The sequence below is a fragment of the Clarias gariepinus genome, chromosome 20 (assembly GCF_024256425.1).
Source record: "Clarias gariepinus isolate MV-2021 ecotype Netherlands chromosome 20, CGAR_prim_01v2, whole genome shotgun sequence".
In the NCBI taxonomy this organism is placed as follows: Eukaryota; Metazoa; Chordata; class Actinopteri; order Siluriformes; family Clariidae; genus Clarias; species Clarias gariepinus.
In genome coordinates this window covers 15,064,981-15,087,786 of record NC_071119.1, presented here as the reverse complement: position 1 = coordinate 15,087,786, position 22,806 = coordinate 15,064,981, and the positions used below count along the sequence as shown (strand labels likewise).

The 22,806-nt window shown below is 38.5% G+C and overlaps 1 protein-coding gene across 1 annotated transcript in view; it reads right to left on the bottom strand.

The window, feature by feature from the left end:
* The window catches only part of eys (eyes shut homolog), a 330,983-nt gene that overhangs the window by 158,096 nt on the left and 150,081 nt on the right, over positions 1–22,806 (bottom strand). Inside the window, 3 exon segments of the mRNA XM_053479756.1 lie at positions 1,618–1,763; positions 7,187–7,294; positions 8,073–8,169. Of these exon segments, the coding sequence (XP_053335731.1) occupies positions 1,618–1,763; positions 7,187–7,294; positions 8,073–8,169 (351 nt within the window).

The following is a 22,806-nucleotide window of genomic DNA, read 5'->3' as shown; positions in this document are numbered from 1 at the left end:
AGAGACCAACCGATAAAATCATATTGGTGCAGGATGAAACCTTTTCACTCACAGCGCAGGAAAACTATACATTCTCATTCTCATAGCCTCAATTATTTTGCTCCACAGGAACTACTTTAATCCATGTGGTATCATCAGATTTGTTGTCCCAGAGGGAATGCATGTGAAAGAAAGAAAAAAAGAAAGTAAAGGATACACAGAGGTGCTGCATTTATACCGTCGCAGAACCTTTGTATACAGGAAGTATTCATTTTCCACATTCCGGAGACCTCTCGCAGAGCACACATAGTGCATGAGTAGGAATACATGATGCAATGTCAATCACATTCAGCGCAGATTGAGTCTGTTCTTTGAAGCATTGTTCTATTGCCCTCAGTGAAAACAAATCATCGACTAAAAACAGGCGTGTTGTGATATGTGCGGATATTGAGATTCGCTCACAACAGAGATGACAGCATCTGAAATATTGCCACTGGTAAGCCAAAAAGTGTTCCCTTCCATGAAGACTCCATAAAAAAAGCTTTCTCTCTGACAGTGCTGACATTGGAGTCTCCATTCTCATAGAAATCCTCACCATATTAACGCTTACAAATCTAAATCTAAATCTGTTTATTGCTTTAGACTTAAGATCCCTTTAAATGAGCAGTTACTATAGAAATTATAACATAGGAGCATTCATATAAACCTGTCATTTGGTTAGGATCGAACACTACTGTCAAAGTAATTTTATTTAAAAAAACAAACAAAAAAAAAATTCTGATCAATAAGCTTTGAAAATTCAACAGCGCTGCCTGGAGGAACAGAACTCAGCTGACACTAGCATATGATGCACAGCAAGTTTTGTCACATGAACCATCTTTGTTCTTTTTCTTATGCTTCAGAAAAAGAAAAAAACAGTTGCGACACCATTGCATGTCTTATTAGGGCAAATATTTCCTGTGAGTTCGAGTCAGATGAAGCAATCCAAAATATATCCTCTGGCCCAGCTCTCCAGGGACACATCTCTTTCCTCAGATGAGCCGAGAAAAGAGAAAAAGTAATGACTTGTACGAGGCTGAGAAGGTGCCTAATAATAAAAGCTGCTTCTTGGGGAATTGGAGCTTGCATGCCAGGTTGAACTCTCTCAGGAGCGCCTATACCTCTGAGATTTAATTTTTTTTGCTTGTTCCTCCCTGCGTCTCCACCTGGAAAAGGATAAATTGATAATACAAAGTGGAAGACAAATGAAATTAATCTTGGGGCTGAGGCTGACAGGAATCACGACTATATGAACCTAACTCGAAAAAGCACAAACATTATTCTAAAAAAAAAAATTATTAAAAAAACACAAAAAACGTATTATTATTATTATTATTTTTTTTTTACGAATTAAAAGCAAGGTGATAAAAGCCTGGCTAATTGAGAGAAGTAAATGACAGGGGACTGTTAAATGAACTCAAAGAGTCTGGGTTTGCATGTGCAGGAAATTTAGCTCTAAGCAAGGAGTAATTAGGTATGCTTTGTGCAATTTGTTTCCATTAACAAATTCATCTGGAAAAGGAAAGTGAGCTCCACACACCTTATGCCTCAATATTTCCTATTGATCTGTCATCGATTAGGGGTTTAAAAGGAACATACCCGTGTATCCAGGCTTGCACATGCATATAAAGCCCCTTGGATTGTTGATACACACACCGTCATGGAGGCAGGATGAGGCTTCACACTCCTTCACGTCCATATCACACACAGGCCCATTGTATCCAGGCAGGCAGGAGCATTGAAAGCTATATAGTTTTTTTTTGGATTGAAAAAAAAAAGTGCATCTGTGCTTAAAGCTAAACAAATAACTCTTCAAAATATAACCAACACTGGTGCATGCTTTAAACATCAAAAAACCTGCAAAGTTAAGTATACTTATTTTGAATTAGCTCTGAGCAATACTAAATCTTTACACCAAAGCATACAGATGATCAATGTTTTATGTATTCAAGCTACATGAAGTTTTTTTTTTTCGGTGTATTTAATGCTGCAGAAAATAAAACAAGTAAAACTGTAATAATAAGAAAGCAGCAGAAGCTGGCTGTTGCTTGCCCTTGAGCTGCTGTAATATCCAGAGATTTCACAGTTCAGGAAAGTAAAGAGCTGCTGAACAAACAGCTAACGTAACAAGCATACTCGACAAACAAACACAGAACAAAGCAAAGCTCTTCACTTACAGAAGGCTCTACCTACGAAGCTATACAAGCAGCTTAGAGGACTGCCTATCAGATGTTTACCTACTGTACAGTATGACCCATATGTCTATGAAGCTCAAATACCAGTAGGCCTACACTGATCAGCCATAACATTAAAAAACATTAACATTAAAACCACCCAGGTTTTAGGTTCCCCTTGTGCCATTGGTCCCCCAGGGCATGAGTCTACAGGGTCTCTGGGGTGAACTGTGGTGTCTGGCAGCAGATTCTTTCGGTGCTGTGGGTAGAACTATGGTGGATTCCATGTGTGCGCACTCGGATTGGGGTAGAGGAAGTTTGGAGGCAGGTTTGCCTGCTCGACCCCTCGATGCAGATGGCGGTTCTATTGCAGCCAGCACTGACTTTTTTTGCTGATTTGTGCTGCCTTGGCTTTCCTCTTGAATCGCAACTGAAGAGCTGGCCTTTTGTCCCAGAGGAAATGGGTGAGCCTTGCGTGCCCATGATCCTGGCACCAGTTGAAAGTTAGCTGAACACTGAAAAAATAAAGCAAACTGTCTAACTGGGGTGATATTTTGCGCATCGTTGCCGGGTCTTGGATCAGCTGGAAGTAGCCATTAAAAAGTGATGTGATTTATTATAAGGTGGTGATGCATATGGTTGGCAACACTAATCATTGTGTGCCAAGAAAACATTTTCCCTACCAAGACACCACCTCCGACAGCCTGAAGTGTTGACACAGGGCTAGTTAAGTCCATGGATTCATGCTGCTGATGCCCAATTCTGACACAACCATCTGCACTAGAAACCAAAATTTATCAGGCTCAACTGTCTAACGTGAGCCCACTTTAGCTTCACAAATTCCTGGTCTTAGCTAAGACCAGTAATGTTTGCTGATGTTTTCCAGCAGCAACAGCTGGAGTTGCCTATCCAGCTAAGGTTTGACATCTTGTACACACTGAGATGCTTGCGAAAACATCATGCAGAGCCTGGTGGATGTTGCGGACAGAAATCTGGCTTTGACCAAAATATAACTGAGAATATACTTTAACATCTCTACTGTGAGAAGATGAATATCTTTCATGAAAATGGCATGGACATTTTTTAGGAAACTTTTCCTTGGTTTTCTGCCTGGAAAGATCATGTTGTGTAAGGTACCATTTTAATATGCACAGCTGTTAATGCAGTCAAACTGCCTAAAATCTCTGAAACCTTGTCATCCAAGCGTGATGTTTCCTGATTAAAATAAATTGTTGGATAGTGAAATGGATATGGGTGCAGATTGTAATAAGGTACATGCTGTCAAAATGTCGGTGCTTCTCCTGTGTTGTCATATCACCAAAACAGAGGACGGTGCTCATACTGTACTCACGTACACACGACACTGAATAAAGTGGTAAAATATTAAAATGACCTCATTTACACTAAAAAAATGGTTTGAGGCTTGTCAGATTTTACATAATAATAATATGTCTATTTTACTACAATTATTCTAGTTTGTAAATATGTGCAATTCCATTTAATGAGTTAAACATAAAAATACTATTATTTTTTTCTTAGTAAAATTTTTCTTTTCTTGCACATAAATTCGTTCTATCTTTCTTTTCCATCCAATCTTTCCTTTATAAGTCACGCACAGTCGTATGAGTATTTCACAGTGGGTGGTCGTGTAGACCTTGCCTTGTCTGCTGGGATAGGCTCCATGTCCCTGCGACCCTGAATACAGGATGAAGATCTTCTTAAACTCTTAAGTGGAAATTCTGCCTTAAATTTAAATATGTTGATACAGTAATCATTTTGAAGGGAATTTTTTATGAATATTAATAACATGATATTTAGTCAACAAAACACTCACTTATCGCTCCAGTCGGGGACTGGAGCCTATCCCAGCAGACAAGGTAAGGTCTAATGGATGGGGTGCCAATCCATTGTAGGGCACGCAATTATATGCTCATTTACACCCTAAATGCAATTTAAAATTATTCTAACCTGCATGATTTTGGACTGTTGAAGAAAACCCAGATTACCCAGAGGAAACCCACCAAGCGCAGGGAGAACATGCAAACTCCATGCACACAGACCCCGAGGCGGAAATCAATCCGTTGACCCTGAAGGTGCAAGGTGACCGTGCTAAAACCACTAAGCCACCGTGCTGCTGTCAACAGAACAGAACTGACTGAATTAATTAGTGATGGTTTCCCCACTCAGGTAGAGACTAAAGTAGAGTCGAGTAAAGCAAAAATGTAAAAATGGTTTTAAAATGTTGTGTTTATGTTGTACTATTATAAGCACATTATGTTAAAAAGTTAAGCCTTAATTCGTCACATATACATTACAGCACTGTAAGATTCTTTCTTCACATATCCCAGTGTAACTGGGGTTAGAGCACAGGGTCAGTCATGATACAGGCCCCCTGGAGCAGAAAGGGTTAAGAGCCTTGCTCAAGGGCTCAGTAATGGCAACCTGGTGGAGCTGGGGATCGAACCACCGATCATCCACTGAGCTACCACTGCCCTCTGTAGCTCCCACTACCACTGCAAGTAGGTGCAAAAGTGGATTAGCTTATATACTGACCAGCCCTAACATTGACACCACATAACATTAACACATTAACATTAATTTATCAATTAAATGCTAATAAACCAATGACAGGATCATGAGCATCCAAAGCTCACCCATGCCTTTGAGGAACAAAGGCCAGCCTCCTCAGTCTGATCCCACAAAAAAGCCAATACAGCACAAATCGCCAAGAAAAGTCAATCCTGGGCACAACAGAAAGGCCAATGCACTACAGCCCAAAGCACACGAGGGCCCAACCGACAAAGAGCTGAAGGTCTTTGACCCAGCCTTGAAACTCCTCTGATCCAACCCAATCCAACCCAATCCAACCAAGCACCCATAGAATGTGCTTGACAGACAAGTTTGATCCACGGGGGCCTCACAGCCCAACCCAAAGAACACCCACAGAGCTCTTATGAAGTCCTGCCCTGAGGAGCCAGAGCTGTCCTGGTTGATGTTATGGCTGGGCAGTGCATAAGTGGAGCAGTAACATTGGAATACGATTCTTTAAAATGTCAGTTTCTTTATTACTCTGTTAATAAAAAACCATTAATTCAACATTAGGTTCGAATGAATCAGACTGATTGAAAGAGCCCCAATTCAAATCTGACTCAAAACCTTAGAGCCGGCCAAGCTTTTAACATACTGTATTTGCTACGGTACTCTATATGAAACTCCTCACCTGGTTTCTACCAAAGGGAGAGAAGATGAGGAGAAGAGGAGACATGAACTCTGTTTAATATAAACTCCCTTGGACTATGCCATCCAGGACAGCGTGTTGAAAAAAGAAAACCAGATGCACCTATCATATGGAAGTGTCTTTGCAGTGTGAGATAAAGCAAAGGAACTATTTAAGACCTAAATTGGCCCTGGGACTTGTCAACCTATCTGTTCAACAGAGATACAAGAGGCCCCAGGGTGCCTATTAAGCCTTATGAGGAGAAACTCCAGAAGGAAAAAAAAATTATAACCATGATCTCATGGTGAATCCTGGTCTCTTATGTCATTAAAGAGAGAGAGAGAGAGAGAGAGAGAGAGAGAGAGAGAGAGAGAGAAAGTGTGTGTGTGTGTGTGTGTGTGTGTGTGTGTGTGTGTGTGTGCGTGTGTGTGTGTATGGTCAGATCATATACTGTAGCAGCCATTTTCTTCTCTAAGTAGTGTAGTGCTGGCCAAATCGGAAAAAAATTCTCACCCAAAGTGCACAACTGTGACCAACTGTGATTTAACAGGCTTATTATCATATCTTATCTAAAAAAAACCTCCTGTAAATATCCTCATATTCTCTCACTCATTAGATTTCCTTTTGCTACCAGTAAGCTGTCCTCCAGGTTGATGAAAGAAAGAAACAAAGTAAGGCCCTGTCCCCATTTGCACTCTACTCCCTGCAGTGCTCCTTCAAGTCCGTACGTGTCACAACCGTAAAGGTGCGGACCGCCTGTGTGTGAGTGTGAGGGCATGAGGGTGTCAAAGAGAGAGGTCCTCAAGACTCCATCACTTGTGTTCAGTGCAGCGTTTGACTTTTCAGCAACACACTTTGTCATTACTCCCCCGAAAAAATGAAAAAAAAAAAAAATGAATTGTTTGTATGAGCTAGGAGAGGAAATAATTACAAATAATTGGATACACTGCAATGCACCATTAAAATGTAATTTTCCATTCGGACAAGATCGAATTGCATAATCATTTCGTCAATCATTAAACCTGGACCGAAATGTAACAAGTTCATGCAGTCAAATGATCGGCAAAATTACTTTGGCGAAATCAGCTTTGTTAAAGCATGCTGTAACTTTTTTGTTGGTTTAAAATGTTTCACTTTCTTCAAATCTGAGAAAGGTTGCTTAGGGACCTCGAATACATCCTCCAGGGCAGGTTCTCACCTGACATGAACAGGCTTGTTAAAGAAGGTGAGAGTAAGAGAAGATAGTGGTTAGGATGTGAGGATCACTGAACGTTTGGTAAAATCTATTAATCAATCTGTCAGTCCGTCTACCTGTACACCCAGTCATCTACTGTACCTGAATGCCGTACATGTAGGTGGACCAGGTACAGAGGATAGTATTTAGAAATGACATATGACAGTGCTACCACCACAATTCCAAATTGTTGTGATGGTCTGTGGATCAGTGCACTTACAGTAAATGTGCATTTAATTACGATTAAATGTGTGTGTACAATTGTGTGTGTGTGCCCTGCATTGGATTGGCACCCTGTCCAGGGTGTACCCTGCCTTGTGCTGTAAGTCTCCTGGTATAGGCTGTATACAGGATAAGCGTTATAGAACATGAATGAAGGTAACATAAGAAAACATGAAAATCACACAGGGTAAATCCCAAAATGCCCACTTAGAATCTAATCAGACAAAAACTTCCACCCAACTGAAGATCACATATTAAAGATGAAATATTCATCCACATTTATCTACAATTTATTTATATACATTTATCTGATCTATTTACCTGTCCACCAGGTCTTGGCAGATGCCATGGTTTAGGCATGGGTTGGACGCACACTCATTGATGTCTTCCTCACAGTGCTGACCCGAGAATCCAGGTTTACAATTACAGCTTCGAAAGGAGAGAATAAGGTTATTGATTGATGTCCTTTATAGGATGTCCTTTTCTGCAAGCAATCTCACACACTGAAAAACTTTACAGGTTACAGAGTTTTCCTTAATGGGGAAAATAATTAGTTTGGCATGAGGCGTGGGTATGTAGATTACCTGCCCTGTATGCTATTTTTCAGCACTCTTCCAAAGACCTAGTTTACATAGACATCATGATGTGTGTTAGTAGATATCATCTGGCAAGATCTGGCCCATTTTTAAAAATACAGACAGATTCTTTTGCATTTTCTGCAAATTCTGCCATCACTGCTACACATCCAGCACTTTCTTGTAAATCCTGTGCAATGCACAGCAGTGCAAAGCCGATGGGTCAATAACACAGAAGCTAAATTCTCTTGTGATGCCATTCCTGCAGCCAATGACATGAGGAGAGGAGGAGTTGCTCCACACGATCATTATTTGCACCGTGTAATGGCTACAAATCAATGGCTTTCAGCTAAGGCCATACACTCACAGTTCCTTTTACTGCCCTGTGACAAGCTGGTGCTTTTTATATCTTAAAAGTGCAAGTCTTAGCCATGTCGCACTCTGCCTAATTGGAAGCCATTTGTGTATGTCATTTTAACCAATGGATTAAAAAAAGCTGGATAAATGATCGATGATGGAAAAAACAAAACAAACAAAAATAATTTAAAAAAATAGAAAAGAAATTAGATTCTCCTTCCATTTCAAACTGAATCTTTTATAAAGACAAGAAGGTTATTGCATTTACTCCTTACTAGTAACTGTTGACCATGTCCACACAATGGCCGTGGTTTTGGCACGGGCTGGAGCCACACTCGTTGGTATCAATATCACAGCGGAATCCCTCAATCCCTGAAAGATAAATGAGATGGTCACGGATCATCGACCCTGGCTACTTTGGTGGGATCAATGCTAACAAAAGCCCTTGGAGAATGCTTTCGGAAAGGAAACAGCCCCCAAAGCATCTTTGGTCTCCAGAGAAGAGCTGAATGTGTGTAAAAAACACTTCAGCACCGGGGCCTGGTGTGAGGACCATGGCAAACTGCAGGGTGAAATGGTTTGTCTCTGGCTATTATCTCAGATCTTTTCTTCCTGGAAGCAAAAGCATGACAGATGAACGGCACATGATAAAGTTGTCAATTGGTCGTTACTATGGGCATTTTGAAATGTTTAAATAATGCTAGTACCACAACTACTTCTGCAACCAATACTACGTATACTTCTATTGCTGCTGCTTCAAAAAAAAAAAAAAAAAAAGTATTTGACTAATTAAATATTTGTTAGTTAAGTTTATTCAGAACAATATTGTAATCTATTCTATCAGAAAAAATATGGCATCAAACCACACCATTACAAATATAACTACATTCTTCAGTTGAAAAACATATGCAAAATTTTATATCTATTTTATTATATTATATTTTATATAATAATATCAAGAATTATCTATTTTTAAAATGCACTCATATGGACACTGCTCAGTTAAAATCTTTAATTTTGGAAATTTAAAGCATGCCAAGTGAATTCTCATGCCCTCCAATACGGCCTCCTTATAAATTCAATTCAAATTTAAATTGTATGTGTTAAGTACAGAATACACTATATAACATGCAGTAAAATTCTTATACGAATGACCATGACTATGGCCGCCCATACATCTCAATGAGACCTGTTTAAATATAGGATGTCAGGGTACCAACATTATCTGTTTTTTTTGTTTTTTTTTTGTTTCTTACCCTTCAGGCTGATAATTACCCAAACCAGGGCTGTGGAAATAGCTAAAAAAAAAAAAAAAAAAAAAAAAAGCGTCTGGAACTGCCTCTGTCAGCTGGCATGTGTTAAACTAGCTGAGTGGAATTGGATAGTAACATGCAACTGGCAGCCCCAAGTGTGATCTATTTTGCACAGCACTGATCACAATGGAATTCACTATGCCAGAGTGTGCAGATTTGATTTAGCTTTAAAAGACAATAAATAACTGAGGGATGAATTGCTGCAAGAGTGGGAAGGAGTAAAATTTTAGACAAGTGCTAAGGAGGCATGCACACTTAATACAAACTGATATCATATTCTTTATCAAATAAGATTTGAATAAAAGCAAAGGAGTATAAAATATGACCTGCTACAGTGTCCTACACAATGTGCAGGTGACTGTAAAATAGCATACTGCTAGTTTCACAGATTTAAAGGCAAACAAAATACTCCCTTGCACCCCCCCCCATCTGTTTGTGTATATCTTTAGTCTACCTGTATACCTTGACTTCCCCCTGAAAAAAATTGTGAACATTTTTGTGTAGTCAACAAAAATATGTTAAATAATTCTATTTTTTTTAAATATTTTTTAATTATTTAAAGTAGCCATCTTTCGCTTTGATAACAGCTTCACACACTCTTGGCATGCTCTCAGTCAGCCTCATGAAGTAGTTTGGAGTCATTGCTCTGTTAGATAACAAATTATGGTCCAACTAAAGGCAAACCAAAAGGGATGGTCATTTCAATATGCTGAGGTACCCATGCTGGTTAGGTGTACCCCCAATTTTGACTATGTCACCAACCATGTCACCAGCAAAACACACTAGCAAACATTTAGGCATTTGGCAGACTACCTTATCCAGAGTGACTTACATTTTTATATCATTATTATAAAAAAGTGTTAAGGGCCTTGCTCATGGGCCCAACAGGGACAATTTGGTGGTTATGTATTTTAAATCTGGGACCTTCTGAACTGTAGTCCAATGCCTTAACCACTAAACTATTCCTGACCCTGATCAAACCTCTTCCTTCATGCTTCACAGCGGGAACCAGACATTCAAGAACCATCCATTCACCTTCTCTATGTCCACAGTGGTTTAAACCAAAAATTGCTAATTTTAACAGACAGTTTTCCACTAACCTATGGTCCTTTACTCATGTTTTTTGACTAAGTAAGTCACTCTTATGCTTGTTACTCTTCCAAAATATGGTTTATTTGCCACAATTAAATTATGAAGGCCTGGTCTAGTAGTCTTCTCTGAGCATGGATGTTGAAATATATCTGCTGCATGAAGTCTACAAGATATTTATTTGGGCTCTTATCCAAGAACCTTTAAACCAGTGGTTTCTGAGGTTGGTCTTTCCAATAAACTTATCCTCTGCAGCAGAGGTAGCTCTTGGTCTTGCTTTCCTGGGACTTATGAGAAAGTTTCATTATAGCATTTGATGGTTTTGGTAACTGACCTTGGAAATACATTTAAAGTTTTTGAAATTCTTCTATATATAATACATATGTGTATCGTGTCTGGATTATGATGTACAAAACCATTGACTATTTACAAACATATCCTAAAATAACCAAATAAATACCATTACAGAACAATATTTCCATTCTTGTAAATAAAGTATGTATGTATGTATGTATGTATGTATGTATATATGCACGCATAAATACATATTGCAATAGGTTGACTCAGACTAATGAGAAAAAATGAAGGAAATCAGGAAAAAAAGAAATAAATACAGTGGGTCTGGAGCAGTGTTCAGCAGACATGTTGGCAAGAAGCTGGTAAGCCGTGGCAGTAGCAGGCTGAGAAGGTGGGCATGTAGCGGTAGCAGCAATCACTTGCCTGTCAGCACCATGTCCATGTTGAGTACCAAGTGGCCGATCACCACTCGCAGTCTGGTAGCAGTGGCTGTAGGCTGTAAGGCATACTGTAGTAGCCAGTCATCACCAGTGGCATATCAGGAATCTGAAGCGAAGAATCTGTCTAGGATGTCACAATTGTGTGGCTGTGGCAGCAAGCCAGAACGGACGTTATTGAGATTGAGACTGTGGCAAGCTAATCAGGAGGGCATGAAACAGGGCCTGCTCAACAGCAGCATGCCAGAAAAACACTTTCCAAGTCCAACAAGTCCAATAGGCATATACCATGGCACTCACAGCATGTCATCTCTAGCAGGGGGTATACATTCCTGCTGATATGCACGCTGCAGATCATCATGGTGCTTGATGGGTTTTTCAAATGCACTTCACAATACTGTTCTTGCAAGACCCATTTCAGAACAGGTTATTTTTTTAAATAACAACTGACTGTTGATGATGTTACTTAATTAGAGAGAGGAGATGTGGAGAAAGCGGGCTACTGTGTAGGACGACTTTCTCATGCACATGCGCAAACGCACAGTAACGAAATGACTGCTCTCTGACAAAAAGTCTCTGTTGGTGAACTTTTTTAAGCCTCTCTAATGACACCTGATTTTGCCTCCTTTACGGAATTTGCGAAAATTTGACATTGCATTGTTGTTAAATAGATTGAGCTACAGCCTTTTTATTTTTTTTCACAAGGGCTGTTGTTGCAGTACAGTTGCTACAGAACAGTTACTACACTTAAACACAAAATAAAAATGCGCACACGTGGTCAATGTTATAATAAACAATGCACATGTGCACGGGGGTTGAATATACAAGTGATGCACGTGCACTGAGACTGAGCATATCTGACAATTACCTACAATCCCACAGCAAGTGAGAGAAAGAGGAAGAGAGAGAGGGAGAGAAAGAGAGAGAGAGAGAGAGAGAGAGAGAGGGAGGAACTATCGATTTAGATGTGATCATGTAATGCTCGGCAGACAAACGCGTGCGTACTACTCATATGTCAAGACCCTGCTCGTTTATCAAGTTAAAATGTATTTTAAAAAATTGCTCATAATCACCTTTGAACAGTTGTTCTAGAATGCATATATGAAAAAAATGTATACACACTATCTTCCTAATACTATATGTATTGCATGATGGTATATATAAGAGGTAGGCCTCTGTGTCACATCATATTTATACCACAGGCAAAGGTAGTCCTGAATTATCAACCAAACGTTTCTAGATACTCTGATCAACTTTATAAACTACAGTAAATATAACAAAAATGCTCTATTTACATTAATTTTATCAGAATTGTTAGGGGCCCAATAACTGTGTCTAGTCATTGCATTTTGTTTTATTATTCATTTGAGATAAAGGTTAAATTTTTCTACAATTTTCAGTGTAAGATTATGCTTCTGCAATAAAAAAGCAGAAGCATTAAAAAAAAAATTATTAAAAGAATTATATATATAAACAATGCTATCAACCCGAACTGATGCAGTGAGAAGCTTCGGATTCCTTTAACATCCATTTTAGAAGAAGCAAAAGATTTGATACTCTTTCAGAAGGGTCAAACTAAGTGTCAGCATGAACAGGCATGGTCTGCGATGTTGAGGTTGCACCATAATGTAAAAACTTGACAGTAGAAATTACAGCTGCTTGGTCCAAAAACAAAAAGAAAAAAATAAAGTAAATAACTCACACATTGGAATATTTTTTTGAAAGAACTTGTATAATGATGGAAAGTAAGGTCATCTCTAGCACACAAAAACCTCAACAGTGGCCAGTTCAGGTGTTAAAGTGATTCATCATGATCCCAGAACCAAGTTGTGGCATTGTCATTCTGAAATATGGCCATGCTTTATAGGAGTTACGAAATACACTAATGGGATAAGTTGAGAAATTGTTAGAAGGTGTAAGTGTAAGTTAGTACAAATGTTTCGTGCATTAAATTTTTTGTTTACTCATTTTTAATGACAGTGGACAGGACTAAATCCATTACACAGAAAAATTCTAGTGAGCACTACTAAATCCCTAGAATGGCACATAATAAAGGGTATGACTATAAACCATGGAGGTGTGATAAATCTGACAAAGTTATACTGTTAACATTATGCTATACCGGCACAGATAATGAGGTACCAAAAGGAAAAAAGGTGGGCCATTTTTACTGAAAGTTCAGTGATGAATGTGAGCACTGTGGGCACTTGAATTTGCATAAAATTCCAGGCTGATGTGGTTGCCTTCCACAGTAAACTGTATCTTCTGTTCATTTATTTCTGTATGTGGTTGTGTGTGTGTGTGTGAGTGCGCACATGTGCTTTTAAAGGAGCAAAGAGGTAGCAAAATATTTGCACGCCTTTACCTACTGACAGTCATTCAGTCTGGGAGGTGGTGTGACGCACCCTGGGTAGATTGTTTCCCAGTAGCAGCCCATAACAAGGTGTTTTATTCTTTTACACCCATTAGCATCAACATTATGTCTTAGATCCAAATCCAGATGAGAAACACCAGGTTAAAAAAATTGAGGATTGAAATTAAACACTGGATGCATACTAATTTCCCAATGAAAAGACAGAAGTACTTGTTCTGGGACCACATGCAGCTAGAAGTAAACTTCCTGATCACACAGTAACTCTGGATGTTCTTTCTGTTTTATTATGTGCAGCAGTAAAAGACCTTGGTGTGATTACAGCTTCAAGTCCTTTATTTGAAGCTCATGTAGATAATATCACTAGGATAGCATTCTTTCATCTTATAAATACTACAAAGATAAGAAATATATTGTAACAACACTACATGATAGGATGTTCGAGAAATAGACACAGTCTCAGGTCTAAGTCTAATTATTTAGCCAAGCATTTTTCTGAATAGATTTGCCTAAGGTAAAGGAGCAGATCTGGGGGACTCCTGGACATAGAGTATTATGGTGATCTAGTATGTTTACTGTAGATGCTGTCTTCCCCACTCTCATTGATCACTCAGGTTGTTGACGGTGAAGTAACTGGTTGATTTACCTCCCAGGGAGCCCTCATGTCTGTGGTTGCTTCTGGCTCTGTTTTAGTTAGGCTGTCATAGTTAGTCCTGTCATAGTGAGTCCCTGACTGCACTGTGCACTAAATATACATTCACCTTATACATTAAGTGACTGCATACCTAACTGCTCTATCTCTCTCTCTGTTGAGCTTTTAATGATGACCAATGGCTGCCAAAACCTTGAATCGCCCTCTATTTCTTCACATTAAATCATATATATATATATTCAGCATTGCCAGTTCACTAATCAACAGGCTGATTATCACCTGATATTGTCAGCTATAGTTCAGAACGGGAGTTTTTCTACAGTCTACCTGAGCCTCAAATAACAAACTGGACTCCATATTACCATTAACACATCTCCTGTTATACTGAACTTCCAGAGTCCTAACACACAGTATGATGCAGATCAATCCCTGCTGTCCGTTACTGTACCACCCAGATGAGGATGGGTTCCCTGTTGAGTTTGGTTCCTTCCAAGGTTTCTTCCTATTACCATCTTAGGGAGTTTTTTTTTGCCACTGTCGCCGTCGTCCTTGGCTTGCTCATCAGGGACAATCTTACACATTCACATTTCATACAAACTCAAATAATTCTTTTGATTGTGTAAAGCTGCTTTGCAACATTGGCAATTGTTATAAAATTAAATCAAAGTCAATTGAATTATCTGTCATCATCTGCACCTGTTTCTTACTGGTTCATGCTTTACGTTTGTTTTTTATTTTATGCTGGTATGAATTATGGGTCACTGTGTGGTTTAAACAAATAAACTCTGAAACTGATCAGGTACAGAGACTGGACTAAAAAAAAACAAAGTTCTGGCTCTTTGGAAGAATTAAATGATTGGGGGAGGGGGTCAAGACATTTGCAAAGTACCATACATTATTCGAAATTTCATTATAAAACGATATAAGTCCCTCTTTGTAGTTTTATGCACAAACAAACAAACAAATAAACAAACAAAACTTACACCCCAAGCAGGTATGCATCATATGTCTGTCTCCAAACAAGCTTGTGGGTTTCTTTCTTTCTTTCTTTCTTTATTTTTACAACCTGCTCCGTCATGCTTCCCCAGCAGCCTTAATCAATTTTGATTCCTTGCTTTACTGAGCGGAGACTTGATCTTGCACACCGCTTCAAGATGACTTCCAAACTGATTGGTTAACAAACTTCCCTGCTCACATACCATTGGTAATTGAGAGATATCCTGTTGCACAGTGGTTAAAAAAAAAAAAAACTTTGCCGCGTTAAACTTTGATTTGGGTCATGAAATCTAATGAATATAAAATAAAGCAGGGCCCTCTTTTGAAGACTCGAGGAGAAATCAAATCATTTCTTTAGCTTAAACAGGGTTAATCCCCAGATACTCTGTAGTCAGCCTGTTTAAATTAATCTAACTTGAAACTTGATTAAAATCTATGCATACATATTGAAAAGATTTTTTTTTCAAGTAATGAATAGAATCTACTTAAATTAATTTGAATAAAATTGACCACTGCGCTCTGATCCCTTTAACGACCTGAACTTTCTGTGAAAACTGGGTCTCTGTGCGTTACCATAGGAACAGATCAGAAATGTCTGATTAAACCGGAGGCCTGAAAAACAAGTCCACATCTCTGCATCAATCACAGTATCTGCCCAGGACACATCCACAACAATGTATTATATACCAGGGAAGTAGAAACCTGGTGTTTGTTGAGCCTAGCAACTGTGGTCCTAGAAGGGTGCGAGTTCAAACTCCATAACTGCCATTCCTAAACCCTTGAGCACTATCTTTACCTCATCACTGTTCAACCAGGGTTGCTGTAGAATAGCTGACCTTTTGCTCTGTTTCCTTTGTAGCCTCTTTCTCAGCTCTGATATTAAAAATGCAAGAACTCGCACTTGGGTCTTGCCCAAAGTGCATCAAAATATCAGGCCCTCAGTCTAAAGGAAAAAGCATAAAACTACAAAATCATGCAGCGAGATGCATTCCTGCATGCTGATATGTATATTGCATATGTTGCCTAAAGAAGAAAAAATCCACAGTTATTTTCAGCTCACAGCTTGTTCAGTGGAAAAAGATCATTTTATTTCTTGTCATCGGTTTGTTTGATCAGATTTTTTGGGGGATTATGGATTTGAGTGCACCCTGGTCACAGCCACATTCGTTTTCAGTATATGCTTGACATGCATGCATGAACTTACGTAGACATGGGAAGAACATGCACAGAACCACCACACAGACAGGACTTGTGGTACATTTTGCATGGTACTAAACTCATAAGCATGCATAATGTTATAATAGAAATACACAGACTAATATAGAAAACCAAGACTGGTGCTGAGTCCTGTAGATTAATCCGTGACAGTCATGCCAAGTGATTAGCCAGAGTGAAATGCTCACTGGATCACCGTTTTGGGTGATATTTATCAGCTCGGGTTGGGAAGTGAATGTAAAATATAATTGCAAATGTAATGTGCAAATGCAGTGAAGTGTAAAATTATGAACAGTGGAATTAGATGACAATTCATTAGTAATAATGATAATTTTATTAGTTTAGTCAGGTGTCATGTGTTTTTCATTAATACTGTATTCATGGTTTCTTCAAATATGTAAAAACAGTGAATATCAGAACACTATGGCTTAGAAAAATGATTAAAATGATTAATATAATAATAACATTGGATTTTTTTATATTACCTTTTAAATATCAATTTAAAGCCTCTGTACAAAAAGTGCATGTGATTGTACTTTAAATACAAAGCTTACGTTTACAGGGCTTTTTTCAAAATTATTTCTAGACCACTATGTGAAATAAAAGGTTACGCAGGGAAACACTTGACTCTTGCTCCTGAATGCCAACACATGCTAAGCAGATTTCACTTAACCCAAGGTTTAATAGTGCATTAAGCGAAATCATTGCACTGCATATGATTTAATAATTTCTCAAATAAATGATAAATTCGTGTTTTCCCATTCTGGCCCCTTTAAATAACTGCACATGGTACAGTGGACTGAGCTCCGAGCGAGTTCGATCATGCATGGAGGCATATTCTTTATAACTTATTCTGAAAGGGTCATTACCTTGGCTGATAAATTTATCAAGGTGAACTTCAGTCATTCCTATTATTAACAATCTTTAAAAATAACCAAGATTTATGCATGCAGCCCTTAAGAAACCCATGCTGGTCATTATCCAGGGCCTGTAATCATTAATCTGATGGGCAAAAGGAAAGAAGTCAAATTTATACTGACAAAAAGCATATAAAAATGGAATTTTACAGCGTGTTGATTAAGAAAAAATGCTTCTTATCTTTTTAAGGTCCTTGTATTTATACTCAAAACAAAACAAAATGCTTTTGCATTGCAGCTGCACCTTCCCAAATTACTCAAAAAAGCCACCCAAGGCAGGAAAAAAAAAGCGGTAAGTCTCGAATTACCTTATGAGTAGAAAGCTATAGGGATAATCTAATCTAGTCACAGTGTCTTGTTTAGATCTGCTTTCTCTGGCTGGGGAGACCCACGGGGCTTTCTTTCCCTTATTGTATATTGTTACATTGTTTACTGATGTCAAGTGTGTGTTTCATAAACTAGTACCAAAAAATAGGTGTGTAGTCAGCTTTATAAGTTACAAGATGCAAGCTTTACTATGTTCAGGTGAAATATGCACGTTTTGAATTTAGGTGCTATATTTGTATTAGAGAATACCAAGAATCCCCAGCTATTAAATTGCAGCAAAAAAAAACCCAAAAAACATTACGTACTGTAGAGTATTGTTTAGACTTTTCTTGTGTCACTTGGGCAGCTCTGGCCCCTCACAGCATGACTCCACAATACATCTAGAGGTGTGCTGTGGTGTCTGGCACCGGGACATTGGCAGATATGCTGTTTGTTGTGAGGCCTCCATGGAGTGGACTTGTTTGTCTGGTCTATCCCATGGATGATCTATTAGATAGAGATCTGAGGAGATTGGATTAGCAGCCTTGGTATCTTTGCCTGATGTGCTCCGTGCCATGGCCAGCATTGATTTATTTTTATTTTTTTTGTGATTTGTACTGCATTGGTTTTTCTTTGGGATCGGACCACAGAGACTGGCCTTTGGTCACTGTAGGTAAGTTGTGAGTCTTGATGATCCTGTCACTAGTTCACTGGTCTATAATCGATAGTCAATGTCAAAGTTATATTATGTGGTGCCCACACCTGTAAATTATTTAATTCGGGTGTTTCGATCAGGCCCCTAATGCGCAGTGGAGGGCAATTTTAATGCTTTAGCATTCCAATACATATTGGACGAGGCTATGCTTCCAACTTTGTGGCAAAAGTTTTTTTATTCCCTCATGACTGAGCCCCAATGCACAAAACAAGGACTATAAAAACATGGTTGGATGATTTCCCTGACCTCGATTGAACACCTGTCGGTATGAACTGGAACATAGTTGGTGAGCCAGGCCTTCTTGTCCAACATCAGTGCCTGACCTCATAAATGCTCTACAGAATGAATTTCCACAAAAACACCCCAAAATTATGTGGACAGACTTCTCAGAAGAGTGAAAGCTGTTAAAGCTGTAGAAGGGGGACCAACTCCAAATTGAAGTATATTTATTTGGATACATTGTCATTGCAAGTCTGGCAAAATACCTTTTGTCTGTAATTCCAAGTTAACACAAAGGTCTGATATTAAATCATTAGGTGTTTCATGCACTTGAGAGACTGTAAATATATTGTTAGAAGGATGCTGAGGTTGGAACTGCAAGGCAGGAGGTCTAGAGAAGACTAAAGGGGAGATTTATGGATGCAGTAAGGGGGGCCATGAAGTTAATTGGTGTGAGAGAAAAGGATGAGTTAGATAGAGGCAGATGATTCGCTGTGGTGACCTCTGAAAGAGAACAACCGAAAGACAAAAAAGTAGAAGAAGAAGTGATGCATGAACTTATTATGGACAGCAAGAAACAAAGAAATAAAAACCATGCATAACCATCAACAAGGTTAGTGCCACCAAATATTCCATGCAGTGAAAATTAATGGGAGACCCACAAATAATTTTTGGCAAGTTCTGAAAATTCCATTTTAACACTGGACCCAGGTGAAGCATTAGGAAGATGAATTTCAAGTTGCGTGCAGTAAATAGCTTTCTTTGGTGCATGGAGTGGACCATTATGTTGTAGCAACATGGAGCCATAATAAAAGCACAGCAGAGAACGAGAGCACACAGAAGCAAATTCAGCAACTCTCATCACTCAATTACTGCCTCTAAGCTAACTGCAATTGTGCAATGTTGGAAATCACACAATTGCACTGAAATGTTGAAAATCTTCCCTAACCTTAGACGTGAATGCAACAGCAGGGACAAAAGAGCCCCCAGCTCTCTAAAAACTAGCCATGCTTCTCTATAGTGCTATATTCTGTACATTTCCACTCTAAATATTGTGCTTCTTAATAGGAAGATTCCAGGTGGTCTGGATTATTTACACTCTTTGTAGGACTTGAAGGTAAAACTAGATCAAGAAAAATGCTGCTTTAAAAAATAAAGAAAAAAAAAACTATAAATGTATCTTTTTTTTTTTTTTTTTGATTAAGGATTTTTGTCTCCACAGGTTATACCAACCAATACACCCAAGGACTATGAAAAGGATCTTACAAATGTTGTCTGCACATTATCGCCAGCACCAATTTAGAAAAAAAAAAAAACCTCTTGGTTTCTGTTGTTAAATAAAAGTCTGTTACAAAATAAAAGGCTAAACCTTGCAATAGGGCAGATGTCAGTACTGTTGTACCAGATGAGAGCAAAGAACTGTGCAAAGTGCAGTGCAATCTACTTAGATTCTAACTATACTAAAGTGCTATTAGGCCAAAATGAGGTTTTTGGACAGATCTCTCTGCTAAATGATTGTAACTCTATTTTCGATTTATGCTTCCCTTACTTAATTAACCAACATCTGTAAGCAGAGCTCCTCTTCACAACCCTAAGGTCTGGAATGTGTACTCAAGTCAGTATTCCTGACACAGAGTATATTTGGGCAGGCCACCAAAGCATATCGACCAAGTATATTTGCCCACCATTTGAAAAAAATTTGTCCAGAAAAACGGTGCCATCTACAATCGATTTTCTCTAAGCAGACAGTTTCCTTCTGCGCTACCGCTCCTGAACCTGAGTCTGAAATTCTGCCCTGTCCTGTCTCAGCCTTGGCATTGTTAGCCCACATGGTTTTCAATTTGGTGGGTCTCATGACTTTTAATGTGACCATGCTTTATTTTACACCCTTAAAAATTTGCTTCTGGTTTTCTAGAAATATGTCTCATTCATGTTTTGTTCATTTCTTAAATCATTTATGCTGAGTTCATCATTCTGCTTAGTTTCTTTGTTGAGCATGTAAAGGTGTTCTGCAGCCTTTTTTATGTTGTTTCAAGAAACCTGCTTTACGATTGATTTTACGTGCTTGCTAAAGATTAATACGTTCACCAATCACAATTTTTATTCTAGGTTAGTTTTGGGGATGTTAAATATGATAAACTTTAATAGAAATTTGCCTGCATCGACATCTTGTCTTCTCCATTCAGACGGAGTATCTTTAGTTTAGTTGTCTTAGGCTAAAAAAACCTCTAGAGAATATAATACAATTTTACCAATGTGATTACACCTATTTTCTTACCTTTCAGGAAAGGTAAAAAATAATGTAATCTTTGTCGACATATACTAGTGTAATCTATATTTGCATGAGACACAAAGTTTCTTATTTTAAATTGGCTCTGACCTCATACTGTAACCCTATTTATGCTCCAATGGGCAATACAAGGATATCGTGTAATGCAGTCTGACACTGCTATACTTACAGTATAGTAGAGCTGTGCAGAGCATCTCTTGGACACTTATTAAAGCTCTGAATTTCTGTTTAAAAGTTATATTTCATTTTTGTCCCGGGTTCTTTAATATTTCCATGTAAAGGGGATTACACTGCTATAGATAATATAGAAACTTGCATAAGATTTTTTCCACGGTACTTATGAGTAAGCTTTCTGATATACTGTACAGTATGTCCAGTTTCATTACAACTAAGCTACAGTAATCACATTGAGCAATTAATGATTGTTTTGTTAATTAGACTTCAATTACAAACTAAGTATTAAAACATGTGTCATGTGTACAAAAATCATTATTTAATATGAATTGTTTCGCTCAGAGAATACAATCATTTAATATTCCTTAAACTGTAGTGGTGTCCATAATTCTCTACATCATAACCCAATTATCCTGTACTAATGATACCTACTGGAAATCCACACTGATCAGCTTTAACATTATGACCCCTCTGCCTAATATTGTGTTTTATAATATAGGCCCCCCTTTGTCACCAAAACAGTAATGCACTGTGTGTTCTAACACCTTTCTATTGGAACCAGCATTGACCTTATCAACAATTTAAGCTACAGTATCTCTTCTATTGGATCGAGTAGACAGTAAGCCTTTCCTCCCAATGTGCATCAGTGAGCCTTGGCCACCCATGACCCTGTCACCAGTTTACCTGTTTTCCTTCCTTGGACCACTTTTTGGCAGGTTCTGATCACTGCAGACTGGGAACATCTCACAAGACCTGCAAATCACTAATCACAATTTAGCCCCTGTCACAGTGTCTACTGTGACAATTTCTCATAAGTGAAATATATTAGCCATCATTGAACATTTTGTCCCTGAAGTTGATGTGTGGGAAGCAGAACCAATGGACAAGCCTAAGTATTTAAGCGACTTTGACAAGGGCCAGATTTTGATAGCTAGATGGCTGGACCAGATCAACTACCTTATCTTTTATGGGATGTTTCTGGTATGTACAGGTCAGGACTTCAAAAAGAAATGCTACAAGGCAGAAGAAAAAAAAAACATTGAACTGGCGTAAAGGTTGTGGATGGCCAAAGCTCACTGATGCAAGTGGGTTGAGTAGGCTGGCCCATGTAGTCTGATCTGATAGAAGTGCTACTGTAGCTTAAATTGTTGAAAAGGTCAATACTTGTTCCATGAAAAAAGGTCTCATCGCCATTTTGGTGGCAAAAGCAGGGACCTAATCAACATTACAGTAGGTGGGTGGTCAAAATGTTATGGCTAATCTGTGTATCTACACGAACAAGAACTTTCATGTAAATCGGAAGAACAAATCGCCATGAGCATATGCAGGTCTCCCAGGTAATGCAAGTCCCTAGTATGAATGTAACCTATGACACGTCTTCATGCTGGTCTAAGATATTTTTATAACAACTCTCAAATTTTATGCCTCGTAAAGTTGTTGCTCTGGAGTCTGCTAAAGAAAAGTTATCGAAATACCAATAACAACTAGTACCCGGACCCAGCTGTTGAGGGCTTACACCTGGTTTGAAGCCGTAGTGACAGATTTGCCAATGTAAACCCCTAACCTAGACAATGGATAAACCTTAGCACCTGATTACTGATTACTAGCAACTTTGGATGGTTATTAGTTGAGTTTCATGGAGTATTTTAGTCAAGTTGCGTTGTACTGTTTTAAAAAGTATTTTATTTTACACTGGACCACCGTTTAACAATGCATGTCAATTTTGTTATTTGATAAGTTAAATTAAGCTAAGAACCCAGTTGAAAATTACATCATTAAAGCACTTGCCCATGCTATTAGTCAACAGTTCCAGTAATGTAGTCTAAGTTACAGAGTCAGCTAGTGGCAGTTATTTGCCAATACGGGCCAGGAACAATCTCTTTCAGAATTTGAGCTCATCACTGTCCTTTGCGCAAGGTTTGCACACATCTGTTATTCCTGCACACAAAAGAGGCATCAATGAAAGCGACACTTAAGTGCAGCAGTGCTTGCTTATGAGATCTCACACATATATCGTA